The following is a 26,377-nucleotide window of genomic DNA, read 5'->3' on the forward strand; positions in this document are numbered from 1 at the left end:
CTAGCGTCGTGAAGGCAACAAAATAATACAGTTCTGACGCGGCACGTTACAAGCACGCGTTTACTGGGGCCGATGGAAGCTTGGTTGTACGATGCAGGGATGGCCCGCGACGCTCCGATCTGCCATGGTGACGTAACGCTGAGCATGCCGACTAACATTTCCGCGCTTCCCTAGACGCCTACCCTGTTCCAATGCACCTGTCACACTTGTATAGTACATTCGCTTGTCCTATCTACCTATGATATTTCAACTCTAATTTTGCGATTGTTGAGTCAATTGCTCGCATACCTCACGCAGGCGCATCCTGCCCGCCATTCCTGTCCGCCCCAGCTTCCTCTCCCGCTTCCAGCTGCTCCGCGAGAGCTCCGAGTTCCCGCAATGCTACCACGACAAGCCGCGTCGCTATCACGCGGATACAATGCATCTTCTAGAGCCTCACTTCTCTGCAGAAGATTGCCCCGAGCGACGCCCGCACAATTCCGCGCTTCCTTTAGCAATGGCAGTCCAGCCTCTGCTTCGAGACGCGCTGCCCTACAAACCTCACAATTGAGCAAGCAAACCCCCACCACCACGGCGATAAGAACTGCCTCCACAAAACCTCTAGATGTTCCGCGATCGCGTTTTGCTCGCTATGCCTACAGAACAGCAGCAATGCTTGGCTCTTTCGTCGCCGTTAGCGGTGTTCTGGTCATCGCCTTCTTCGTCTACGACGCCTACACATACAACGAAGACCCCATCGCGACCGACATTCCCGTCTCAGAACTCGCACTCAGCCCGAGGAGAGGAGGACCAAAGAACCTGCCAATCGCCGACCACTTCGTAGACGATGATGAATGTCCTGAGAATAAGAAGCTCAAGCACAAGCCAAAGTTGGTCATATTGGGTACGGGCTGGGGCAGCGTGGCCCTCCTGAAGCAATTGAACCAGGATGACTACCACGTTGTTGTTATATCACCGTCCAACACCTTCCTCTTCACACCTATGCTGCCGTCTGCCACCGTAGGAACACTGGAGCTGCGATCCCTTGTCGAACCAGTCCGAAAAATTGTGCGAAGGGTGCGCGGACATTTCCTCAAGGCCAAGGCCGAAGACGTCGAGTTCTCCGAGAAGCTCATCGAATGCTCAGCTGTCGATGCCCATGGTCAGGAGCAAAGATTCTACGTCCCTTACGATAAGCTGGTTGTTGGCGTCGGATCTGTCTCAAACTCCCACGGCGTAAAGGGTCTTGAGCACTGCCACTTCCTCAAGGATATCAGCGATGCTAGACTCATTCGCAACCAGGTCGTAAAGAATCTTGAACAAGCATGCTTACCTACAACATCTGACGAGGAGAGGCGAAGGCTCCTGTCGTTTGTGGTTTGTGGTGGTGGACCCACTGGAGTAGAATTCGCAGCTGAGCTCTTCGACATGCTCAACGAGGACCTCTGCAAGCTCTACCCAAGACTTCTTCGCAACGAAATCTCCGTCCACGTCATCCAATCCCGCAGTCATATCCTGAACACCTACGAAGAGGCGCTGTCCCAGTACGCTGAGCAACGATTCGCACACGACTCTGTTGATATTCTCACAAATTCGCGCGTGAAGGAGGTCCAGTCAGACAAGATCCTCTTCTCACAAAAGGATGAAAATGGCAAGGTGGTAGTTAAGGAGATTCCAATGGGCTTCTGTCTTTGGTCAACCGGTGTTGCACAGACAGACCTTTGCAAGCGTCTCGCTGCTAAACTTGACGGCCAGAACAACAAGCATGCCCTCGAAACCGATACACACCTTCGTCTAAACGGTTCACCCCTCGGCGATGTATACGCTATTGGTGACTGCGCGACTGTCCAAAACAACGTCTCTGACCACATCGTAAACTTCCTCCGCACCACCGCCTGGGAGAAGGGTAAGGACCCCGAGAAGCTGCAGATTTCGTACTCAGACTGGCGCGGCATTGCCAAGCGCGTCAAGCAGCGCTTCCCACAGGCAGCAAATCACCTTCGCCGCCTAGACAAGCTATTCGAACAGTATGACAAGGATAATTCTGGTACTCTAGACTTTGGCGAGCTTAGAGAGCTTCTCTTCCAGATTGACTCGAAGCTCACATCCCTACCCGCCACCGCTCAACGTGCCAACCAGCAGGGTGAATACCTCGGCCGCAAGTTCAACAAGATCGCTCAGGCAGCTCCTGGCATGGCACTCAACAACGTTGATTACGGCGACCTAGACGATGCAGTATACAAAGCGTTCGAGTACAAGCATCTTGGTAGCTTGGCCTACATTGGCAATGCAGCCATCTTTGACTACAACGGCTATGGCCTGAGCGGTGGTCTGTTGGCCGTCTACCTGTGGAGAGGCGTGTACTTCGCACAGAGTGTGAGCTTCAGGACGAGGTGTTTGCTTGCTATGGACTGGACTAAGAGAGCACTTTTTGGACGAGGTATGTTATTCCGTTGCTCACTTTTCTTGGAATGTGACTAAGCTAACGTCAAAACAGACTTGATGAACTTCTAATCGATGCATGGCTTATTGTAGCGAAGTTTAGAGTGTATAGACCGACATCCTTTTTCGGCACCTCTTTGTCTTCTCTTGTGTAGACTATTATTCTTCTTTCTGTTCAAAAGGGCGGCATGATGCTGCTCTTAATTCTATTCTATACTTTCCGATGATAAATGCAAAGCTTTGGTGATCTGTGCTTCACTTTGATTTTTTCTACCTTTTTCTAACGCCATAACCAATTGAAGTGTCTGGAGGCGGAAGCAGCCACAGTGACTGCTGATTCGGCTACTGAAAAAGTCACCGTTGTGTTCAAAGTATTCACTATCACCGTCGAATGCTGAGCCAACCATGACGGCAACAGACACAAGAAGCCCGAGGACGACTGCCGCATCCTGCTTTCCTCATCCATGGATATCTGTTCTGTGGCTGATCTGTACCGAAGCAGGTATGCGGATGTCCTCTTGGTGCAAAAAGAAGGGGTTGGAGACGATGGAGGCTGACTCCTTATACTTTCTGTAATATAGATTTCGTCTATATATCTGGGAACTGCAATGGCAGCAAAAAAGCTGATCTTCGGTTCGGGGGAAACTAGGTGAATATTCCTCGTTCAACACCATCAAGGTATTCTACGACTGAGCTAGGAAACTCTTGGAAAAGAGCATCGACAGCCATCTTCCGTGGAGTAGCAACATAAACCGAGGAAGAGAACAGAATGAAGTAGAGTGTGCAATTGGGACCGCAGATCGTTTCCGCTGACTTGTGCTCTTGCAACCATATTCAATATATGCTCATCGTTCTTGCGTTGAGATGAAGCCAGCTTGTGCAGCACTACTAAAGGCTGGCCTACGCTGAGGTGTAACTCCATGATATTTCGTGTCCGTATGAAGCTCAAGACCTCAAAAACATCCAAAGCAATTCTCTCATGGCTCTTGTTCATCTGCCATGGCTTCGAGTCGTGTTCGGACCATATTAGGATTTGATCGTCCTTGCTCGTCGGTCCAGCACTTCAATACCTCTTCCCGCATGATTCTGCGCGGAGCTCTCTTCCCCGTGAAAAGTTCGAATTGCGCGAATCCTTGTTCAGGTAATAGGTCAAGGCCGTCCAAACAGATCCAAGAGGCCGATGCTTCTTCACGAACTTGTTTCGTCAAGGGCGTATTGAGAGTACGATAAGCGAGCTCAATGACTACACCACCTGATGGTGATTGCATCCAGTGAAGGGGAAGCGTGAAATCGGGTGATGGCTCTTCGCCAACGGCGTGCGTGGGTATGCAAGAAACAATGACAGTGGGTGCGCGGAGATCGCTTGGCCAGGCTTCAGTCCTAGATTCGAGTATGCGGAATGTGGGTTGCGATCCTTGGACAAATGATGGGAAGAGCTTGGCTGCCGAAGGACTTGCAGCTAGCTGAGAGAAGTAGTTGACTAGTTTCCGTGCATTCGGGACTGTTCGGTTGAAAATGACAATGTTCTTGATTCCAAGCTGTAGCATGGCATAGATCGCTGCCCTGGCCATTCCTCCTGACCCAATAACGAGGCTAGAGGTGGTAGTGGGCCGAACAGCGTTAGCCGGAGAGAGCCCCCTTCGTATACAGGATCTTATGCCTATCCAGTCAGTATTATCGCCGAACAGTGCTTTGACAGGCCCAGATTGGTTTCGTTCTTGGTAGAGCTCAACACCATCCGCATCGGGTATGCTTCCATCGCTGTTAAGATGACGGATTGGAAGGAGCGTGTTGATGGCTCCAATCGCTCGGGCATGTCGACTCAGGGAGTGAGTAAGCGCAATAGCATCCACTTTGAAAGGCTGGCTGACTGCAGTACCACCAAAGTTCGGTTTCCGCAACAACTCCCTTATGTTCTCATCCAGTGTCGCAGTCTGAAGGCGATCGAAATGATGGGGCATGCCGCAGGCTCGGTATGCCGCATTGTGCATAGCTGGGCTCAAGCTATATCCTGCTGCCGCGCCGATGATGTAAAACTCCATAGGGTCGTACGTGAAAGACGCGTAGAGGATATGCGTCGCCTCTGTTACAGTAAGCCACGAAGTCTCTGGGTTCTCTTGCGCTCTGGTCTCAAAGTTTGCACTTTTTCGAAGCTTTTCTGGTATTACAGGAGTAAGAACCTGGTTGAAGCAAGCGGAACGACGACCTGCGCGTCCGGTGTTGTAGCATATCATGGGTATCCTCTGTGACTTGGCGTATATGGTATTGCGGAATGATTGAATCGCGGCATTGTCGTCCATGAAATTTGCCGGCCTGGTAAAGCGTACAAGGCTACAACCTAAGCGCATTGCAGTGTCGTACTTCTCGAGCCAGAAAACATCGTACCAATCCATAGCTGCGTGCAGATGGCCAATTATCTTTGTTGATCCTCTCGACGCAACAATCGCTCGAATGAGTTCCTCGTCCATTGTCAGATCAACAGTGGCGAACTCAGGCGCCATCCGTAGGCCATACCATAAGTTCGCCAAATAAGAAGATGTGGAATGGCTGGCGCGTGTTGAAGGCGGTATGACGTGGAAGATAATCGGAGTCACGGTACTCCTCCGGACTCTAAATATGCTCTTGCTGATGTTTTCAGCGTGATCCGCCGTAAGCTGTGTTGGTTCGGTGGCAATCTCAAATGCATCGCAGCCAAACTCCAGCTCTTCAATATCGACTTCCTCCGGCGTAAGATCGGATAGTTGTACTTGGACAGCACAAGTATAATTTCTCAGCTCCAAATCGACGTAGGACAGTGGAAAGTGGCCAGGGTCCAGCGTGGGCGCATCGCTTTTGATCTTCCGGTGTGTGTTTTGGGGAGATAGTATCAAAGCCAGAAATTTGAAAAACGTTCTCTCGGCTCGTTTCAGAGTCAAGAAAGCAGGAACAGAGGGCTGATGTGCAGGTGCAACTGAGAGATGGGCTGCATTCGTTTCGGAGATGTTGTAGAACTCATAGTTCGAGCACCGTCGGAAAACCGGAGTGCTAAGAGCAAGCAGCTCTCGAACTTTCGATTCGTCCGTATCAAGATACTCTCGTACACTACGCACGTCGCGTGTAATGTGAATGACTGGGTGAGATGCCGAAAATTCGTGCAGCAGAGCTTGGCTGCTGCTATCCAACGGAAAACCTCCGTTGCAGACGATGATGGCGCCTCTGCTATAAGTTTTCAGTGTGTCGCGTAAGATCTCTTCTTGCCTGAGACTACGGTTTGAAGATCCAAATTGTTTGCGATACGCAGTGGTCGAGAAGCCTGTTGCAGAGTGGAAGACACTCTCCATGTCGATGACCCTTCGCTGACAGGCTACCGAAGCCATCATAGCCAACGTTGCTTTGCCTGTTCCATGCATCCCAATGAGCACGATAGACGCTCTGGAGTCAAATACCCTCCGACATTCATACTGTGAGGGTGCCGGTGTTGACCTTGCTGAATTCGGTAAACTTCGCTGTTTGGAGGCAGGCGGAGATGGTGTTGGCAGAGAAGAGCGTCCATCCTTCGCTCCGGTTTCAGTGTTCATTGCGGCAAATGAACGCTTGGTACCAATCGTCACGGAAGCCATCGCTTACAGAATTTGCGATCCGAAATTGTCTCGAGGTGTCAACAGCATGAAACACAGCATGGCGTTGCAATTGGCAGCGACAGGTGTCTTAGCGAAGCACGTGATGTCGGTCCGCCCCGCTTTTCCTCGGGGGTAAAACTTTATCCTCCTGCACAGACGCTTCCCCAGCTTCTCCACTGCCTCACTCGGTAAGCTCGATGGCTTCTTTCGTAAGCTACTCGGACGAAAGATGTCTGGATACCCAGTGCCCGCACAATCTCCAATCCATTCCTTTGGCAAGGCTCCATGAGGCGCTGCTTCGCTCTTTTTGCGACGCGAAAGAAGAGCTGTCCGACCTATGTCTTTGCAACCCCAGGAAAAACGCCGCCAGGCCACACAAGATGTACCGGTAAAACGATTTCGGGTATCAAGAGCGTGCGATCAATGCCGCAACGCTCGCGAGAAGTGTGATGCAAATCAGCCCAACTGCTCTCCCTGTTTGGAGGCTAGGCGCATTTGTACCTATACATCAAATCCAAAGAAACGAGGACTACAACCTGGGTACATACGCACCCTTGAAATGACATTGGCCTTCATCTTCCAAAAAAACCCTGAAATCGAGTCTTTGGTACACGACCAGTTAGCCCAAAGGAATACAGTCTTGCTAGCAAGGGGTACCAAAGAATCAAATCGTTTACACAAGAGCTGGACCAAGAGCAGATTTTGTCGGGACGTCACCAAAGCATTATCTGGAGAGCAGATAGGGGCAAGCGAAGACAGACTGCCAAGCTCCGACGATGACAGTGAGGTCGATACCGAGGATGCAACACTTCTTCAGATGACACCCAAACCTCAGTCTCAGCATTCGGTATTAGTTCCAGATTGGAATAATGATAAACGCTGACATTAGCAGGCTTCGTGGCAAAGCGGTGCAAGTTACATGTCCCAAGAGATGGGTCCACCTTCGATACCGGATCTCCATTCCCCTAGTCTGCAACAGTCTACGGGCTCTTCGTCTCTTACACCGTTACCTGGCGACTGCTGGCGGCTGATCGAGATATACTGTACTTATACGCAATGCTGGCTTCCTATCGCAGACAAGCTTGAGATCCTGAAACTATCGTATTCTTATCCGGAACGAGGACTGGCCCTTTCCTGCGATATGTCGAGCTCGGGAAGTCATGCCGAGATGTGGAGCATGTTCGCAGTGGGTTCCTCGCAGGACGACAACAATGTCACTGGAGAAAGCTACCGTGCATGGTCGCCAATCAAGCTTTACAATATTGCTAGACAGCTCATCCCTGACGAGTTAGGCAACTTCGAGTTGGACCACGTGAAGGCTCTTCTTAACCTGGCCTTATTCAACATCAACAGAAGACTTTTTGATGCTTCTTGGCATCTAGTTGGAGCTGCTTTGCGAATATCACTCATGCTTGCTGAAACATCGGATGTAGCTGCGTCTCGACGAAAGCATGTCATGTCTGGTTGTTTCGTACTTGACAGTGTCCTTTCTCTACATTTGAAACGACGTCCTTATCTCGACAGGGGTGAACTGTCGTGGATGGGCAAGATAGAAGAGGATGGAATGGAAGAATGGCAGCCGTGGAGTGGGCATCTTAATCTTGATCCAACGCGTCGGTCGAATTCTCCAACACTTGCCTTGAGTACCTTCAACGCTCTCCTGGAGTTGGTTGATATTCTTGGGTGTACCTCTAGGGAGCAGACAGCACCAAATTTCCTACATGAGATGATCGGTCGGCTTGAGATGTGGAAATCGGCACTTCCACAGAGACTTGAATACATTCGGAAAGACTCTGCCTTTACTCCAGCAACGCCGCCCGCGTTACTCTTGCGATTCACATATCTTGTTACTGCGTTCACGCTTGTCCCCTCACAGGCATGGCTTCAGCAGATCTTAGACATGTTGAGCGTACTGCAACGGCAACTTGGAGCCACGAGAATGCCAGCGATCATTGCTTGCCTATTACAAAGTATCAGGAGAAGTATCGCTAGTTTAAACCTAGATCAACCGACTCACGCCCGGATTCGAGAATTGTTTGCCACGCTCGGCCAATCATCCCATGAGCCTTCAGAAGGAGCATCAACAGGTTTAAGATCGGTATCTATTAGCCGAAGAGATCCATCTTCAGAAAATCCTGGGACTTTACAGACCTCTCCCCAACCTCTTGTACCACAACTTCGTGGCCCGTTCGTTGAACGATACCAGCAACCACCTGACCCTTCTAATATGGTTCATGGCAGACTACCAGACATGGGTAGCAATCACCAAGGACATAGTGTCCCGCCATTTGAACCAAACTTATTCGACTTCGGGATGGCCGGACCAATCTTCGATCCCCATGATCCCTATAATGCTTTGGTGTCTGGTGACCTGGGAAGCTTTCTCGATGACTTCGCTTCGAAACACGGTGCCAAAAAACTGCAGAACCAGCCACAGTTCATGGAGAACCTAGGTTTCTCGTCAGAAGTCAGCATGGCCGACCTTCTAGCAGCGGACCCTGGGCGGTTCATGCCTACCGCGTCGAACATGGGCGCAGACAACAGCGAGGAGTCTCCCCAATTTCCGTTGAACACATTTTATGATGCTGGATGAGACCAAAAGTAGCCCCTATATGAGATTTGATCCGAGCGTACAGCCGAGATGTGCGTGCTTCATATCATGCTCGAAACGATTAAGGACGATGCTTGATTGTTGGGTATCTTCTACGTTCGAACCACCAAAACGCCAAAACAATATAGGTTGTCAAATCAAACAAAATATCAGCTCCGACCTTACAACCGCGCATACTCGGCTTGTTCAGTCCTATTGACTTCATTACGCGTTTTACCCACTGATTTCGACCCATCACATCTCACTCCTGGATCAAGTTGCAAATCATAGCACATGGATAACCACGCATTCGCAGCACGCTCCGCGAGCTCCTCGACAACTCCATGATCCTCACTATTCATGACTCGATTGAACAATTCCATGCTGACCCAGCCGTCAAAGCCGATGTCCTTGATGATAGCATGTGCGACATCATTGACAGGCAAGTACGCTCCACGGCTACTCTCGCCATAAAACAGCCTGCAATTTCTGCTCCAAGACATGCGTGCCGGTTGTTCAGCATTATAGAAAGGGTGACCAGGTCGCAGAGGTTGTTCGAGACGCTCAGCATCGACAATCTGGATGAAGAAGATCTTTTCTTTATGAGGCTTGATCTGCGTGACCAGCCGCTGTATTGACTCGCGAACTTCTTGATCGGCACCTGCGACCTTTCCAGTTTCCGAGGTGGGGTCTGCATATATCCTGCCCAAGATGTTGAAGCTGTCCAAGCAGATGCCAAAATTCGGTCGGTCAACCCTTTGTACGATGTCCCAACACATCTCCCATTTGTCAACGTGTGTTCCCCAGCTTAGACTTTCGTATGCGAATCGGATAATTGGTGTCTGCTGTAACCCTAGATCTGCAATCTCTTGAAGGTCGCCTACGATGAGGTTGATATCGGGAGAACACTCGTCCTGGGAAAGGAAGGTTGAGGGCACTTGCACGATATCGGTCTGGAGGACATGTGCCAATTGCATCCAAAGCTTCATCTCTTCGATCCGTTCAGCATGTCGCTTCCTGTCCAAGAGACCCTCGTAGTGCATAAATGGCTGCAGACAGATGACCTCAAGATCCAATGAAGAGCATAGGTCACGGACCGAGGCAGCGCCTGCCAGGAGATCGGACGGAGAGTCGGACCCGGAGTGATCAACCAAGTCTTCGTAGAAGAGTTCGATGCCCTCTAATCCATGTTTTGCAGCCATAGAAAGCTTGTATTCGAGGCTGTGGCCAGCGTAACACCGGCCTAGAGACATAGACGAGATACCCGGACGGCACGCCATGATGTGATGCTGATGGAAGAAGGATGCGGAATTTTGTGTAGTGTATAGTATGATATTGTGAGGACGAAACTATAGCGTTGAGGATTGCAAAGCTAGCAATTGCAGTGACTCGACTGATAAGACGTCTATGAGGTGACTGACGTATATCTAAGACCGTTCACAACCGTCCGAGATCTTGATCTACACACCCTCCACCACCGCTTCCTACCGTGTAAATACGCGGTAAATACTACTAATTCGGACAAGCTCGGCGAATACTGGATGCTGAATACCCCGGAATAATGCTGGAAAATGTGAGACGGTGCCTTTCACAACCGTGCTGTTCCGGCGCAAGCAGTGGGAAAGCACGCCCTGGTGTCGGTGCAGATGGAGGTTTGGCGCTAGCCGAGGGGAAAAGAACTTACACCCCGAGCACGGCGCCACTTCGGTCACCGATTGTTGTTTCCGCGGTACCACTGCGAGCTCGGCACAGAAGGAATGTGGAGATGGCGACGAAGGCGTTATTCCTGCTGGTAACGATGAGCGGTTCGTAGCCGACATAGCCGTTGATCCTGAAGGTGTCAAGGGTCATCTCGTGAAAGGTGACAATACTTTGTATGCTGCAGGGTCTATGATGTCACTGTGGTCACTCATTCGACTTGTATGTTGCGATCAAGTTATCGTCTCGAAATACTCCGAGATTTCCTAGGCAATGATTTTGGTGGGGGGTTTTGTCGCGAACGTGTAGAATGGACTGTCTCTGAGCATAGCGTCAGTACACAAGCTACTGTGAAGGCTTTTTCTATCATTATTGTTGGGCTGCTGAAACATCCGTAAGCGATACATCACGACGAATGATCTTCGCGGCTCAGATTTGTTTGGTTAGAGAGTGGCTTTGGTGAAATTGATTGTTCCATTGCTATGTACGACATTGCACGTGTGCAAGACAATCGAGCGCTTAAGCCATCTCTTTGTGTTCATCCGCCCTTGCCTTTTCATCCCTGATTACGAGGTTCACTTCCTCGTTCTCCTTCATCCTGTCAACCAGGACGCCGTGTGCTTTGAATGCAGGTTTGATGGTGAAGAGCTCGTCCATGCGCTCGAGTGGGATACCCTTGGTTTCAGGAATCAAGAAGAATACGAACGGTATGCTGAGCAGCATAAGGCATGCGAAGAACATGTATACTCCGTAGCCCATGGCACTAAACATTTGAGGAGTGAATCTTGAGATGATGAAGTTCCAGAACCTGCAAAGGTATCAGTAAATGTCTTACAGGCATTTCGTACAGTGAAAACTTACCAGTTGTTAGCCGCAGCAAAAGCTTGACCCAGAGAACGGGTCTGCTGGCTGTACATCTCGGAGTTGATGACCCATGGGGTACCGTTCCATGAGGGGGTGTAAAAGGCGGTCCAGAGGTAGAAGAAGAAGACTGCGCTGATACCACCGGAGGAGAGGTTGCCTGAGGGGTTAGGGTTGTTCGCGGGGTCCGCGATCTTGATGTAGGCAGCAATGTACCACATGCAGAGAGAGCCACCTAGAGCACCGTACATAAGGAGCTTGGTGCGACCGAGACGATCGATCAACCAGATGAGCCAGACAAAAGTCAAAACGCATTTGACGACACCGAAGATACCAGTGGTAAGGAACCCTTCAGTAACGCCAAGACTCTTGAAGACGGTTGGAGAGTAGTAGTTGATTGCGTTAATTCCTGATTAAGGTACACAAAGTCAGCAAACGTTTCACATGCAGTTTGTAAAGAGACAATTGCTTACCAGATCCGTTCTGCCAAAGGAACAGCATGCCACCGAGGAAGAGGCGGTATTGTACCTTGCGATGCTTAAGCGCAAGGAATGGCTTCCAGAAACCGGGTCCAACGGTAAGTCTGTCGTGTTCGACTTGAGCATCTATAGCCTCAAGCTCTTCCATGATGTATGGGTGGTCTTCGGGGAGGTTGCGGATCCAGCAGAGATCCTTCAGCGCTTGCTCGCGCTTCCCCTTGCTCAAACACCATCGGGGTGATTCTCTCATCCAGAAAGCACCGAGCAACAAGCATCCAGCGGGAATGAGTTGCACGGCAAAAGGAATGATCCATTGCTTGTGAGAAGGCGCCATGGTCTCTTGGAGACCATAGTTGATCCAGCTATCTACGAGTTAGCATGTGCTGTTCGCGAATGATAATCGTGCTTGACTTACAATCCAACGAGACCTCCCATCTGCCATCCGAGCTCGTAGATACCAACAAGTCGTCCACGAACGGCTGGCGGTGACAGTTCGGAGATATAGATTGGGACCATGTTACTGCATCCACCTACCCCCAAGCCTGCTAGAACACGGCCACCAATGATCAAACCGAGACCTCGGTCGCCATTGGCACCCAACATCATACCAGCGCCCACGATGAACTGAATGTATCAGTGACCGCTCTTACTATCAGGAAAGCATTGAGTGACTCACTATGAGGACCCAGAGAATAAGAGACTTCTTCCTGCCGATGTAGTGACTGGATACATATGCTCCAAAAGCACCGAAGAAAGCACCAGCTTGGTATACCGAGACGATGTTGGCCTTGGTGAGGTTTAGGTCTGCGGGATCCATCTCCGCGAAGCCAAATTCTTCAACAAAAGATGGTAGAGCCAGTGTCGTGCCAATGAAGGCACTGTCGTAACCAATCATGCACGCTGCCCATGATGCGACACATGCTGCTGTGTAGACTCTCCAGTTGTAGACAGCCTTGGGCGTCGGTCGGTCCTCGACGAGGGTAAGGAGACCCATGTTGAAGTCGAAGAATCGGTGTGCTTGTAGACTTCAAGGTTGCTGGTCTCTGTTGGTGCCGAAGTAGAGATTGAGGTCGTCAGCCAGGCAAGTAGGCTTGGCTTGGGCGAGATGAAAGAGCAATTCAACAGACGAAGATCAGTCTGCACCTATATATCCTAGCCGAGATGAGTCCGATAACGTGCTGTTTTTGCGGAGAATGTGGAGAAAACGCCACAAACCCCATGGAGATGAGCTACGAAGGAGTCAAACAATCGCGCACACACTCATTGGCCGTCTGGTTCGTAGAGAGGTTGATGCTGACCTTGGCCCGGAAGAATCGCTAAGCACCCCAGGAAGAATCGGACACTGTGCGATCGCATGGAGAAGCCATGCTCTCGCCGACCCCGGACTGGTCCTGGGAACCTGAGTTTTCACGCCAGTCATTCCTAATCGGGAAGTGATGGAATTACCCAGAGGGTTGGTGATGTCGCAGGGTCCGGAAGCGCATTTACACGCGAGGTTTAGTGGCCGGAGCTTTCTCGCTGATTGGATGAATCGCGTAACAGTAAGAAGAACACCGGTCAGTAGCATCAACGTCAACACGCTTGACTCGCGTCTTCTCCACGTGCGACATGACTTTTTCCGGTTCCCAACGCGTTGAATCTGGGGTATTGGCGCATGCGTTAGACGGCATGATAGAACACTCCTTGAGCTTTACCACCAGCACCATTCTTCCAATATCTCATCATCTGGAACAGCATCAGTTATCAATTACTCGGCAAACCTCACCAACCATCAATTCCATTCCCTGGATATCCGACACGCAACACACGACACCTACATACCATCATGTCCACTGAACCCAGCATACCGGAGGTATCGCAAACCGAGCGTCATGGCTACCTCTTCGGCCACCCAATCGCACACTCGATGTCGCCTTTATTACACAAGACTGTATACGACAACCTAGGGTTAAACTGGGCACAATATCCTTTGGAGTCTAGAGACATGAGCTTGTTCCTACAACTGATCAAACATCCTCATTTCTACGGAGCTTCGGTGACAATGCCTCACAAAGTCGCGATACTCAAACACCTTGATGGTCTTACAGAAGAGGGACAGGATGTAGGCGCAGTAAATACCCTCTTCATCCAAGAAGACGCTTCTGGAAATCGGTTATACATGGGTACCAACACCGACGTGATAGGCATAAGGGATGCGTTCGCATACAACGTAGAACCAACCAAGTTTGAGAACAGGCCAGCGTTGGTGATCGGCGGAGGCGGTGCAGCAAGAAGCGCAGTCTACGCGTTGAGAAAATGGATGAAGGCCAGCGCGATATATCTCGTGAGTTTTATACTACAAAGGATTTAAGGTTTGAAGATGATGCTGATAGTGAACTCTCAGGTCAACCGGGACCCATCAGAAGTCGAAGCTGTAATAAGCGAATGCAAATCCCGCGGCTACGGCGACTCTCTCGTCCATGTTTCCACCGTCGCACAAGCACAGAGTATAGAGGGTGTTGGTGCAATCGTAGCCTGCGTACCAAACTTCACACCCGTCACACCAGCTGAGATTGAGGCGCGGCAAGTTCTTGAATGCTTTTTGGCAAAACCACACAAAGGAGCGCTACTAGAGATGTGTTACCATCCGACCACTTGGACGGAGATCGCGGAAGTAGGAAAGCAGAATGACTGGCAGATTGTGCTGGGAACGGAGGCATTAATATACCAGGGACTGGAACAAGATCGATATTGGACCGGAAAGGCAGTAGCTGAGTTGCCAGTTGAGAAGGTGCAAGAAGCTATCGCCAGGAAGCTGAGCGAGGCAAGATTGTAGTCGTTAATCGAACTGAACATATCTACGTATACTTGTCACAGGCCATGAGCTCGAGGCGTGATGCGAAAACTATTTACGCTCCAGGTCGCGAATAGTCGAGATTACGGACCCGCCGCCATACCTCACGTACTGTCCTTTCTTGACTCTGTCGCCCTGTTTCCGTCGGCGATGGTCCAGCGGGCCTGATGGCCAAATACAACCGACTCCCTAGCTTCACTTCTTCAATAGGCGCATTGGCCTCATCCTCCGGGGGGTTCGCCGTTGTGACCAGTCCTCCAGCTTCGTGTAAGATAGCAATGCCAGCCGCAACATCCCATTCCCAACACCCTCCTTCCCACCAGATATCAAACGCTCCCATAGCAACATATGCCAAATCTAGTGTTGCACTTCCCAGACTTCTAACTCCATGAACCATGCCTCCTCTCCCCTGTCTTCCTCCAATCTCAGCCGCCATATTGACAAAACTCTCAATCTTGCGATGCATATTGCCGTCTGGCGTATCTCTTCTATCCTTGCCCCACTCACATGAGAAGATACAACCACTAGGCGCCTTTGCCGGCATGGGTGGTATGGGGTTGCGCACCAGCGGGAGACGTTGAGTTTCGTTGTAGAAGGCGCCACGACCAGCGCAGGACGAGAAGAATTGGTTCGTGAAGGGCGCGTATATGACGCCAATGAGCGGTTTGGATTTGTGTATGAAGGCGATGCTCACGCAGAACATGGGGAACAGATGGATATAGTTTACTGTTCCGTCGAGAGGGTCGACACACCACGTAGGTGAGGCGTCGATTAGGTAGTCGCGGGAGGAGCCTTTGCTATACGATTCTTCGCCGACAAACCTGTAGACGATCAATATATACTTCTGTTATCGAAGATTGAAGACATACGTGTGCTTGGGGTACTTCTCAGCTATTGCCTTCTTGATAAATGCCTCAACATCCTCGTCCGTCTCCGTAACCAAATCGACAGCATTCTCTTTCTGAACATGTTCCTTCTCTTCGCCTGACGCATTCCCACCATCGATTCTCAATTGCGCGGCATCCATGAGCATCTTACCCGCCTTCCGCCCCAACTGGACAGCAAACGCGTAGATCTCATCGAGTTCTTCTCTTGAAATGTCCGTCATGTTGATTGCTTGTTGTCGTGTATACAAAGAATACTAGATTGGCATGGCAGAAACGCCATGGCGAACCAACACGCGCCAGAAGCGATCGCGTCGCACATCATCCGTCTAAAGCCGTATCGGCTAGGAACGGAAAGGGTCTTGATAGCTACATGTAGGGAAGTGGGACGTCATTCTTTGAGATTGGAAGCAAGACGGCCGATCGTAAGGGTGGGGGTAAGGACTTTTCCCTTTCCGAAAGCCACCGGAATCTCGGAACGAGCGTGCACTGAGACCATACGCGACACGAAAGACAGATCAGTCGTGTTATCGCAATATCTCCCAAGATCAGCACAGTTTTAACAGCACCGATATTGGCTTATTGGCTCAGGTCGTATCAAAAGCTACCTTTTCAGGACGTCTCTTCCATACTTACAGCCCAACATGCCCAAATCCATTCTCCTAATAAACGGTCCAAACCTGAACCTCCTCGGTACGCGCGAACCTACAATCTACGGCTCTACATCTCTCTCAGACGTAATTACCTCCGCGCATACCCAATGTACCGAACGATCCGTGAACTTTTCGCACATTCAATCGAACCACGAAGGCGTACTCGTTGATCGCATACACGAGGCACGCGGCAAAGTCGACTTCGTTGTGATCAACCCCGGCGCGCTCACACATACTAGCGTTGCATTGAGGGACGCGTTGGCCGGCGTGGAAATACCCTTTGTTGAAGTGCACATCAGTAACATACATAAGAGGGAGGCGTTCAGACATCACAGTTATCTGAGTGATAAGGCCGAAGCGGTAATTTGTGGTTTGGGAGTATATGGATATGAGGCAGCTATCGAGTTTGCGGTGAGGTATCTTAGGGAAAAGGACGAGAAGAAGGCGAATTTGTAGAGCGCCATGTATAGCTAGATTTGTGGCGGCAAATGATGCTTTGATTTTGGTACCGATGTCTATGGAGTCTCCTGTTCGCCAGTAACATACAGATTATCAGTCGTGCGTTCTACTGAATCCATGTTTGATATCCTGTCGCGCTTCAAGGTATGTTTGCAATGCTGTGATAGCTGGTAGCAGAAGCATGACCACACTCAACGTCTGTCCGAATCCCCAAACGTTCTCCTCGTTATCCTGCAAACCACAGAAGTTTGCTGGGTCCTCAGGTGCCGCGAACTTCTGCGTCAGGACTAAGATAGCGGACAAGATTGCGAGCAATATTTGCACCACGAATGCAATGGCTGGATTGAGGAAGAGAAAGTATATGAGACGCAGACCAAGACGCGCTGGACATATGAACCGTGGTGAAAACCCTCTCTCCTTTTGTGTGGAGTCGGTCAAGCGGCGTACGAGGGCTTGTATTGAAGACTCTGAACAAGACAATGGTGTGTCCAGACCTCTGCCTTCCGGGTCGTATAGGATGCAAACCAAAGCCGTCGAGAAGCCGATTAGGATGAGAAATAGTGGTACGAGGAACGACAGTCTTTGTACACGACTGCGCAGTATAGATGTACCATCTTCGTCTTCGATAAGCCTGGGCGGCATCGCAATGGCGGTGATCATGGACGTAAGCAGAAATAGAGCGAAGCATACGACAAGTGCGAGGCGGATCTTTGCAATGAGCTTGTACTTACGGAAGTACTTTCGGAGCGTGATCAAAGCAGCGAGATGCGATGACGATGATAGAGCGCATATATAGAGGATAAGGACGAAGTGAGCACCTTGGACACGAAATGAGCGTTGCGCCACCTGAAGGTATACTGTCAGTAGGTAATAACATCAAGAGACGTCGACCGTACTTTGATCCATCCACTCAGAAGTACAGCGTAGCCCGTAATGAGTTGCTGATCGCCGAAACCAATTATGAGTGGGTCTAGGAAAGGACGCCACGCGTAATGCTTCTTCCACTCATTCTCCAAGAAGCGCTCTCGGATGTATGTGAGCGGCGCTCGAGGCGTGAAGTGGCCCTTCGTATCGAATGCTTGGTCGAGAAGCATAGCAAGGATAGAGGCAAACGTAGTCATGAAGCTTGCGATGACAAATGACAGGACGACCTGCGACATTGTTAAACTGATACCACACGAAGTAACCCGGGATTCTAACTCCTACACCAGCGATGTCTGGCTCTGCTCCGTTGGCGCAATCCCCATTCCAGGCGGCTATCCTGTCAAATGTGACCCATGGTGGTGCCATGCATGAGCGACGAATCGAAAGCTGGGTTGCGTGTGGAATCGGACCTTTTGAAACCGTTAAGTCTATAGGATGAGGATGTCTGAGTTGCCCAAACAGGGCATTGTGAGATACTTTCGAGGGAGGTTTGGGTGGACTATGTGTACGTAAATAGTAGGATGAGACGTAGGTGTGGAGACAAGAAGAGTAAAAGGGAAAGGCGGTCGATGTGTTTGGAATGACCTTGAGTGACGATTTTGTCAAGCCTCATACATGTTATCACACGTGGCAAGAGTAATTGAGGAAAGTGCTGCCATGGAAGCTCGCGAGCCACTCATGTGGAAACTTTGGAACAATAAACCACGAAGTCTCGTGTACGAATCTTATACATTGTGTGTAGTGCAAGCTGGTTCGCTGGGTATCAAGTACTATTTAGACAGCCTACTTCACTTCTGCTTACTCTTCGCCTTGACGCGAGCAGCCAGCTTTTTGACATCATCCTCGCCCTCTGCAGCATCCTGTTTGGACTTCTTCGACTCTCGTTGAAGTTCTGGCTCATCACCGTCCTTGCCTTGTTTGCGCTTCTTGCGACCCTCTTCTAGCAGCGCCTTCATACCTGACGTCTCCTTGAACCTAGGGTTTGTAGGATCGATAGCAAACTCATGGCTTTCGTACAACTTCGCAAAACGAGGATCGGTCGTGTCGATCTTGAAGTTGTCCTCTATGATGGGAGCGTTCTTCTTGGCTTTCTTGCCCTTCTTCTTGGCCTTCTCCGACTTGACGATTTCATTCATGTCGAAATGGCGCAGCTTGGAGTCGTCTTCGTCTGCCATAAGCAGCTCCAGGTTCGCGCGCTCAGCTGCGGCCGCCTGATCCTGCTGCTCTTGCTCTGCCTTCTTCTTTGCTTTCTCAGACTTCTTCGATTTGGGCTTGGCGGCCTTTGCAGCTTCTTCGGGATCAGAGGCAAAGAACGGGTCGTTGAATGGATCGTCTTCGTTCGCATCCGCTGGCGCATCCGCCTCCTGCTCAACTGGGGCATCAGGGTCCCGGCCGGCCTTCTTGGCTTCCCACCTCTCCTTACGCTTCGCCTTCCTTTCCTTCTCTTTGCGAATGTACTTCTCCATTGTAGTCTCTTGCAGTGGGATTTCGTTCTCGAATACGTCGCCGTTGCTAGCGCCATTGGATAGTCCTCCTGTGAAGGTAATCTGCATCTCGCTGTCTGGCTTTGGAAAGTCGCGATCGCGCTTTGCAGACGTCTTTTTCTTCGTTTTTGAAGACTTGCCAGGAGCCTCCAGTCCCAAAGCAGCCCTGAGACTTGCGGCCTTGTCTGCCTTTGCTGCTGCTTCTTCGTCTTCGGAAGATGACTCGTCTGTGCCCAGGTATGCTTGCAGCTCGTTCTCATCAATCTCCTTACGAGAGAAAGCTCGCTTTTGCACTTCCTTCCGTGTCGCGTCATCAGCGTCCCAGGTCAACTTGACCTTTGAGTGTGTAAGTGCATCCGTTGAGAACTCGTTGGGTTTATAGCCGTCCGGCAGCTTCGCGCATTCGTCGTGGGGATCTTGGTCGAAGGTTGTGCCGTCGGGAACGAATCGTAGGTCGAAGAAGTTGGCGCTCGTCAGGTATTCTCGGCCATCGAGATTGTCGTAGATGGACTTTGCGACATTGGCAGAGGAACATGTGATGACGGCGTAGTAGTATCGCAACCTGTCAAGTTGGTAGGCTCGCAGTTTGGTGGAGTCGAATTCTTCGCCTGTTTCGTCTCCTTGCAAGTCTGCCCTGTTTTGTTCCTCATCGTCTGCGTCCGAGATGTCCGAGTCGTCGTCAAGCACGCCGATGTTGTTCTTGTCTCTATTGGACGTGGATGCGAAGATCTCGCGGGGCGGTCCCTCAATCTCCTCACGCTGCAGGCGCTCCATACCAAACTCGCTAGGGTATATGACAACGTTAAGGATTCGCCCATCAGCCGGAACGAATGAGTTTGCTACAGCCATGATGTCGGTGGCCCGTATGTTGTCCCAGTCCATGTTCACAGCAGCCAAGCGTGCAGAGATGTCGCCTGTCGGGACTTCATTGTCGTCGCCGGCAAGCTCTGTTTGCTCCTCCAGTTCGACCTCGTCCTCTTCTTCGCTGGAGCTCTCGTCCGATGAAGACTCAAGTCCACCGTCTCTGATGGGGTCAAAGCCTTCTTGCTGTACCCTCTGCATTTCCTTCTTGACCGCTTTGTCCCGTTTCTTGTTAGCCGGTCGCTCTAGCTCCAGCTCGTCTCCATCGTCTTCGTCGTCTTCATCTTCGTCGTCCTTGTCATCGCTGTCGGCGTCATATAGCCTGTCGATGGCCTTTTTGCCAGCTTCCTTGGATACCTTTCTGCCATATTTGTCGACTGTGGCCTTGTTGTAAAAGTCTGGATCGCTCCGTAGTCGCGAGAACCGGGGATCGAGCTTGGTCTTGGTGTGCTTCTTTGAAGGGAGTCTGAACTTGGGGTCGGTTTCGAAGTTTGCGAATCGCGAGTCGCCTGTGGTAGGCGCGCTAGCTTTCGCGCCCTTTACAGGTATCGTCTGTCGTTTCGGAAGAGGCATTGTGAAGTTTGCTTGTCCGTGGAGGCGGAGGGCTGTCGCGCAGCGCTGGATCGGGAAGCTGAACTTTTTCTGGGGCGGTGGCAGATCGGCGGCGCCGACGTTTGATTGGATACCGCCTCGGAGGTAATCGACGGCTAGGGATTCGACAGCCGATCTGGGGAAGCTTTAGCTGCGTCACTCTCAAGAGGGGAAATACATCACACGACGGTCCCGGAAGGGCTCCGGCTGTCCCAACAACTTCCTCACGTCTTGGTCAACTTGCCAGTCTGCTTCCTACTTCCACAATACCCGTCTCAACTGAACACATCCCAGACAAAACACCATGGCTTACTCCAGACTCCTCACGTAAGTCGGGAGCGATGCACAAGTCTAGCTTGAGCTTATGCATAGCATTGGAACATGTAGCTGATGCTGACCGCCTGCAGTCCCCGCAACATGACTTTGGTCTCTTTGGCTTCACTCGGCAGTGGCTACTTCATCCTCAAGTCAAAGGCGCTCGCCGACAAGCAGAGAGACCGTGCTGCAGGTGACTATACTGTCACAGTCGATAGGTCAGGTACGAGATCTCATTCCACCTGAGAAGGATCTACCGTTGCGACACGTACATCGCGCTGACTACAGAATATAGGAGGCGGTGTCTGAGCACGTCGAAAATCTAGCGTCGACTGCCATGTGGCAGCTCCAGCATACGACCAGCGGTGTGCTGCCTTTTCTTTCACAATGCAATGGCCTTCATCATGTTTGCAGCGTTCCAAGCTTAGCGCCTTTCTTTACCACACCAAACACCATCAGTGGTTCCCAATCCGCACCGAAGCGACACTCGTTCGTACACTTGTATGCTACTGCCAAAAAGAGGGCATTAATAGATCCACAGCGTATCCTGTCTCAAGTGATGCATACCAAGGCCTCGAAGTGCTGGCAGCGCATGGTACCTGCAGGATGATCTCCGTACCCGATGTACTTTTATCCAGCGCGCAACAATACCAACAACAGTATTTCATACGAAGAATGTGCCTGAACCTCCCCGAAACAAGTTCGCATGCGCCGAGCATTTGTTTCGAGCTCGCTCGTACTCGGGCGACCCGCATCCGTTGTTAGTTACGATTGGCCGACCCATCCGATGCTAAATTTAACTCACTCAGCCTCAATCAAGAATGCCCGAAAAGCGACAACAGAGATGAAAATAGTATGACAACCATACGAATCTTCGGAATACCCAAGACCCGCCATTACGAATTTCACCTCCACTTTGTTCAGTGATTACGACTTCCTTGTTGAGGGTCCACTTCTCAGCTTTTTGGTTCAGCCTTTGCGGGCGTCCTTGTCAGCTCTCACCAGGATCTTAGCCAATGAGCTCACAGTCCATCAGCATGAATATAGATTATCTCAAATACGGGATCAGGAGAGCCGTCCAGCCTTACGATGCTATAATCACTTATAGTACGATCCTCCACTCGTGCACCAGGATGACGGAGCTGCAAAAGGATGCCCTAGGCCCATCACTTTGCTAGAAACTTACGCGATCATTCTTTAGTCTTGTTTGTGTGACTGCATACACCCGTCGGATTTTATTCATTCCTTCACATCTTCATCTGGAAACTTGCCTATGTTCTGTACTGACAGTTGCCGCTTTTGATCGGATCGGATCGCAAAACACGATTACCAACATGGGTCACCACGATGCCGCTGGGCATGGAAAACAACAAACCAGGCAAGGGAACGAGATCCAGATACCGCCTCAAGCAAATGTACTAGCGGCAGCCAGCTATGTCCGTCGAGTGTTTGAGAACAAGAAGTTCACTTATGCCATCATGGGCGAGCTTGCGATGCTTTGTCTAGGACATGGATGCGAGATGCGCGATGTATTCATTGCGTACGACGATAAAGACTACAACCGGATCAAGAAGAAGCTTGAGTCCGACCGACGGTATAACAGAGGAGCCTACTTTCTCCAAATGGCGACTGGCTAACAGCGTCAGGATACGACTGCCTGAGGGCATGAACCCTTTGTTCCCTTCCAAGATGGTGGTACAAACTGGGCCTAGCTTTTTAGATACAGGATGTAAAGGTCCGGCGACAATAGAAGTAACCCTAGTGCCCTCTGGTCAGTTGTACACAAACCTGTTTCGACCTCCGGCTAACGGTGCATAGGCTCATACGAGACTCCATCGAACGGAACCCTTGCCAAAAACGTCGTCTTGCTGAGCCTTAGGACCGATGGGGTGTTAAGGACATTCTACGGATTGAACATGCTATACCTCGTCAGGACCCTACTTCACTTTTGCCAGATTCGCGGCTTAGCTTGGGAACCACGGAAGGATATTCACTTCTTGTGCCAGCACTACGGAGATCAACTACAATCGATTCGCAGTCTTTTGAACCTGGATTTGATAGAACGGAAGTTTTTACGAACGGCTTTCGTCAGCCAGCTTCCTTTCGAAGAACAGCGAAGATGCTATCGTACGTTGACAGGTCGGGAACCTCCTTCAGCCACCACGCTGGCCCCACCGACAGCGGAAGCAAATCACATCCGGTCGCGGTCCGCATCTGAGCTACCGAGAGTTCAAGGAATTTCCCGCGCGTCGTTACCAGATTTCTTATGTCCACCAGAGTCTCAGAAGATCAAAACATCTCACCCGCGTGCGGAACATGCGACCTCGACGCTCATGCAACACACAGGACCTTCCCCAAATGCAGCGGCTTATACAAGGGATTCACGTTCCAGATACCGCATGTCCAGTGCCCCAAGCAGCAGACGTACTAGTCCCACAGATCCTCAATCTGGATCCAACCCACAAATGCAGTTCTCGAACTTGAAACCTTCATCCGAGCCAGCTCCGTCACTTTCCCTCCACGAGCGTGCGGCTTCTTATTCAACACCAAACGTCCACCCTGGCGTCCCAGGACCACGTGCAGCGCAATTGCCAGCAAAGAACACGTCCAGCGCTCATTCACCGCTCCTTGATAACAGGACTACACATCGGATTCCTAGAAAAAGCTCTCCAGAGGGCTCTGGAACATCTGTACCAGAGCAGCGACTGAGCAGACTTCAGGTAGTCAACTCTGCTGGCGAAACTATATCACCCACACGGTATGATGCAGAGGCAAAAGATGAGGTGTATAGCCTACATGTTGTAGGACCCCAAGGAGTCTACCAGGCACCGCAGAATCACCCAAGCCCACCACCAACCGCCAGTGAAGCTACCACATTATCCCAAAACTCCTTTCCAATCTTCGAACTCGACGCGACACCACCACCACATGATATCCTTGCAGAGCTCTCCGCAGACATCGATGCTGCGCTGCAAGTCAGCCACCATCCTCGCACGTCTCCGCAACCCGCGCTACCACAGTCACACGACTCGTATAGGCCGCCCGTTCCTCGTACACAGTCCGCTTCGTTTAGCACACTTCCAGCAAGCTTGATGGTTGGCAATGCGTCTCCCCAACTGCCATCTACACCACCACATAACACGCCTTCTACCTATCCAACGACACAAACGAACGCATCGAGATATTCAAGACAATACCCGCCTCCTTCCTTCGCACAGGCGCCGAACAGTCTGCCTGCATCACCACCTCTTACACCCGCACCATTGTCAGTATACAAGGCGTATCAGCCTACGACCATATCCAAGTCAGGGCAGGTATATCCAGTTTCACCACCTGATAGCGCTGGCACCGAACACCGTATCCGGCCGACAAGCTTCATGCAAGTGAAAGATATCGATGGTATGGGACACTATTTTGCTACGCATAACCGGCAAGCTTCGCACCATGTCCAAGAAGTGATTCAGAGCCTGGATTCGAGCATACTAGCGATGGAGTATCAAGCAGCATTACCACAGTTTGATGAGGGCTATGGAAGAAGATGAACATGGAATTCCTTCGTGCGCGTGTACATGTAAAGAGCTACTCATGCACGTTGTAAGGACAAATATTCAATACTGAAAAGCGGTAACGCTCAGTCGAAGGATGGAGAGGGGTATATACCATATCCAGCAAGATTAACAAGCACAATATTTACAGCGGTACATCCTCCATCATCTGCATGGCGCCTTCCCTTCCGACCGTGATGATAACATCTCCCAGCGTCTTTGTCGAAAATCCTGCTTCTGAGTACCTGAAGTAGTAATCCCACTTCCTCTTGAAAACCTCCGCACCCTCATCGTCCATACCCTCCTGGCTCTTCTCTTTAATAAGTTGTGGCTTGATCTTGCCTTCCCAGTTATCCAAAAACTCTTCACGCCATAATCGCAGCGCTTTCGCGTAGTGGGGCCCGATGTTCTCTATGCTGTCGACGACAAGCGATCCACCTGATGCGGTTTGTATGCTAGCAACGAGTTCGGAGACGGCAGGAAGATGACCTCCAGGGAAAATGTATCGGCGGATAAAGTCGTCAGATTTGGCATAGGCTTCGTAGCGAGCATCGGGCATGGTTATGCATTGGAAGCATGCTACGCCACCCTCCTTCTTGAGCAGCTTGTCGATACACTTGAAGTATGTCACCAAATATTCTTCGCCCACAGCCTCCAACATCTCAATTGAGACGGCCTTGTCAAAAGGCCCTGTCTCTGGTACTTCCAAACTTCGGTAATCGCATAGGAGGACTTGTATCTTGTCTGACATGCCCGCTTCTCGTATTCGCTCTTCTGCCAGCTCTTTTTGCTCAATCGAGAGGGTCAATGATGTGACTCTGCAACCTGTCCGTTGTACGGCGCGCATGGCGAAGCTTCCCCAGCCAGTACCAATCTCCAGAACGTGATCTGTGCCCTTGATGTGTGTGTTGTCGATGAAGCGATCGAGTTTTCGCATTTGCGCATCGTAGAGGCTCTCGCTCGCACATTTCGGGTCCGATTTCGGTAGCCATATCGGGCACGAGTACGTCATGTCTTGGGAGAGGAAGGCAGCGAACATTTCGTTGGAGATGTCGTAATGTGCGGAAATATTGAGGCGCGCGTTCTTGAGATTGTTGCTGCCTCTTACCAGGCCAGCGAGACCAGAAGAGATGGCAGAGGTGAAAGTTGAACCATTGGAAAGATAGTTGCGGTTCAGGATGAAGAGCTGCGAATGTAAGCTGAAAAGCGCATCTTAACGGTTACCAAATGTGGCAGCTCACCTCGAAGAACTTGGTCAAGTCCGGTGTTGTGAACTCTCCCAACATGTAACTCTCTGCAAAGCCCTAAAATCAATCAGCTCTTGTTCTTTCCGATCGCACGAGTATGCCGGAGCGTACCATGTCTGCAAAAAGCGCCAATCGCACCCAGAACTTCTCGTCGAGCACGTTTAGGAATGCAATTGGAAGGCCCTCTTTGTCAGAACCAAACGCAGCGGTCGCCTTGCTCGAACCACCTTCAAATAGTACCAGCTTGCCATGCTTTAGATTCTGGAATTGGGAAAGTGTGCCATTTTTGCATAGAGTGACCAGTGGCCCCCAAGCTTGTGATGTAACTGGACTGAGCAATGAAGACACCGCTCCTGTCACAGAACTATAAATCGCCATAATCCCGATGTATGCCTTTTGAAACCGAAGTTTTCCGGCTGGCGCAAACCCAGATGATCAATTGAAAGACGTTTAGGCTACGAAGCTGTCCAATTTCAAAGCAGAGGGCGCGCGGCTTCAGTGCGAGTAGCGAGACAAATCTGCTAGTACGTCTCGATCTGCCCGAGCTTCTTTGTAAGATAGGTGGCTGTACGGTGTGCGGGCGGTCGTGGAGGGGAATTAGCGCGTCAATCGCCCAAAAGCAATGCGACAATGGTATCGTGAACGCGTCGGAAGAAGAGCTGAGAAGGAAGTCGAACGACGGTAGCTAGTCGGCTAACACATGGCACCAGAGTCTATTTCAGAAGTCCAGGTAGCTCGCCGTCCTATCGCCGGAACGGCCGAAAGCCGACACGGTGCATCTGGTTGCGCCGTTTCAAAGCCATGCGTGTTGCATTCTGTCTGAGGTGCAGTATCGGGCGAGGAAACCTTGCCAATTCGAGTGATCTATGACGCCGTCGATCCGCCTAAACATCGCGAATGTCGCAAGATCAGTGTAAATCTTACACGTCGGCG

At 50.8% G+C, this 26,377-nt stretch overlaps 13 protein-coding genes across 13 annotated transcripts; 6 read left to right on the forward strand and 7 right to left on the reverse strand.

The window, feature by feature from the left end:
* Positions 1-651: 651 nt before the first annotated feature.
* AA0111_g6069 (External alternative NAD(P)H-ubiquinone oxidoreductase) lies at positions 652-2,493 on the forward strand (the record flags this gene model as incomplete). The annotated part of the gene is made up of 2 exons (XM_028652251.1): positions 652-2,419; positions 2,477-2,493. The coding sequence occupies 2 exons, from the start codon at positions 652-654 to the stop codon at positions 2,491-2,493; spliced, it is 1,785 nt and encodes a 594-aa protein (XP_028506424.1).
* A 905-nt stretch (positions 2,494-3,398) lies between these two features.
* On the reverse strand, positions 3,399-5,978 carry AA0111_g6070 (Quinate repressor protein; the record flags this gene model as incomplete). The annotated part of the gene is made up of 1 exon (XM_028652253.1): positions 3,399-5,978. The coding sequence occupies one exon, from the start codon at positions 5,976-5,978 to the stop codon at positions 3,399-3,401; it is 2,580 nt and encodes an 859-aa protein (XP_028506590.1).
* A 1,210-nt stretch (positions 5,979-7,188) lies between these two features.
* AA0111_g6071 (hypothetical protein) lies at positions 7,189-8,613 on the forward strand (the record flags this gene model as incomplete). Its single annotated transcript, XM_028652254.1, has 1 exon — positions 7,189-8,613. One exon carries the CDS (start codon positions 7,189-7,191, stop codon positions 8,611-8,613), a length of 1,425 nt encoding a protein of 474 aa, XP_028506589.1.
* A 179-nt stretch (positions 8,614-8,792) lies between these two features.
* AA0111_g6072 (3-dehydroshikimate dehydratase) lies at positions 8,793-9,890 on the reverse strand (the record flags this gene model as incomplete). Its single annotated transcript, XM_028652255.1, has 1 exon — positions 8,793-9,890. The coding sequence occupies one exon, from the start codon at positions 9,888-9,890 to the stop codon at positions 8,793-8,795; it is 1,098 nt and encodes a 365-aa protein (XP_028506309.1).
* Positions 9,891-10,827: 937 nt separating this feature from the next.
* On the reverse strand, positions 10,828-12,642 carry AA0111_g6073 (Quinate permease; the record flags this gene model as incomplete). The annotated part of the gene is made up of 5 exons (XM_028652256.1): positions 10,828-11,116; positions 11,170-11,578; positions 11,643-12,010; positions 12,064-12,272; positions 12,325-12,642. The coding sequence occupies 5 exons, from the start codon at positions 12,640-12,642 to the stop codon at positions 10,828-10,830; spliced, it is 1,593 nt and encodes a 530-aa protein (XP_028506333.1).
* An 831-nt stretch (positions 12,643-13,473) lies between these two features.
* AA0111_g6074 (Quinate dehydrogenase) lies at positions 13,474-14,463 on the forward strand (the record flags this gene model as incomplete). Its single annotated transcript, XM_028652257.1, has 2 exons — positions 13,474-13,971; positions 14,032-14,463. 2 exons carry the CDS (start codon positions 13,474-13,476, stop codon positions 14,461-14,463), a joined length of 930 nt encoding a protein of 309 aa, XP_028506592.1.
* A 73-nt stretch (positions 14,464-14,536) lies between these two features.
* Positions 14,537-15,589, reverse strand: AA0111_g6075 (hypothetical protein; the record flags this gene model as incomplete). Its single annotated transcript, XM_028652258.1, has 2 exons — positions 14,537-15,302; positions 15,351-15,589. The coding sequence occupies 2 exons, from the start codon at positions 15,587-15,589 to the stop codon at positions 14,537-14,539; spliced, it is 1,005 nt and encodes a 334-aa protein (XP_028506591.1).
* Positions 15,590-16,009: 420 nt separating this feature from the next.
* AA0111_g6076 (hypothetical protein) lies at positions 16,010-16,474 on the forward strand (the record flags this gene model as incomplete). The annotated part of the gene is made up of 1 exon (XM_028652259.1): positions 16,010-16,474. The coding sequence occupies one exon, from the start codon at positions 16,010-16,012 to the stop codon at positions 16,472-16,474; it is 465 nt and encodes a 154-aa protein (XP_028506594.1).
* Positions 16,475-16,570: 96 nt separating this feature from the next.
* AA0111_g6077 (hypothetical protein) lies at positions 16,571-17,637 on the reverse strand (the record flags this gene model as incomplete). The annotated part of the gene is made up of 2 exons (XM_028652260.1): positions 16,571-17,323; positions 17,374-17,637. The coding sequence occupies 2 exons, from the start codon at positions 17,635-17,637 to the stop codon at positions 16,571-16,573; spliced, it is 1,017 nt and encodes a 338-aa protein (XP_028506593.1).
* A 552-nt stretch (positions 17,638-18,189) lies between these two features.
* AA0111_g6078 (Pre-rRNA-processing protein) lies at positions 18,190-20,319 on the reverse strand (the record flags this gene model as incomplete). The annotated part of the gene is made up of 1 exon (XM_028652261.1): positions 18,190-20,319. One exon carries the CDS (start codon positions 20,317-20,319, stop codon positions 18,190-18,192), a length of 2,130 nt encoding a protein of 709 aa, XP_028506335.1.
* Positions 20,320-20,754: 435 nt separating this feature from the next.
* On the forward strand, positions 20,755-20,961 carry AA0111_g6079 (hypothetical protein; the record flags this gene model as incomplete). The annotated part of the gene is made up of 2 exons (XM_028652262.1): positions 20,755-20,875; positions 20,948-20,961. The coding sequence occupies 2 exons, from the start codon at positions 20,755-20,757 to the stop codon at positions 20,959-20,961; spliced, it is 135 nt and encodes a 44-aa protein (XP_028506334.1).
* A 1,025-nt stretch (positions 20,962-21,986) lies between these two features.
* Positions 21,987-24,194, forward strand: AA0111_g6080 (hypothetical protein; the record flags this gene model as incomplete). Its single annotated transcript, XM_028652264.1, has 3 exons — positions 21,987-22,246; positions 22,299-22,423; positions 22,471-24,194. The coding sequence occupies 3 exons, from the start codon at positions 21,987-21,989 to the stop codon at positions 24,192-24,194; spliced, it is 2,109 nt and encodes a 702-aa protein (XP_028506362.1).
* A 148-nt stretch (positions 24,195-24,342) lies between these two features.
* On the reverse strand, positions 24,343-25,822 carry AA0111_g6081 (hypothetical protein; the record flags this gene model as incomplete). The annotated part of the gene is made up of 3 exons (XM_028652265.1): positions 24,343-25,383; positions 25,439-25,501; positions 25,556-25,822. The coding sequence occupies 3 exons, from the start codon at positions 25,820-25,822 to the stop codon at positions 24,343-24,345; spliced, it is 1,371 nt and encodes a 456-aa protein (XP_028506363.1).
* Positions 25,823-26,377: the final 555 nt, after the last annotated feature.

Source organism: Alternaria arborescens (assembly GCF_004154835.1).
Source record: "Alternaria arborescens strain FERA 675 chromosome Unknown contig_12, whole genome shotgun sequence".
Lineage (NCBI taxonomy): Eukaryota > Fungi > Ascomycota > Dothideomycetes > Pleosporales > Pleosporaceae > Alternaria > Alternaria arborescens.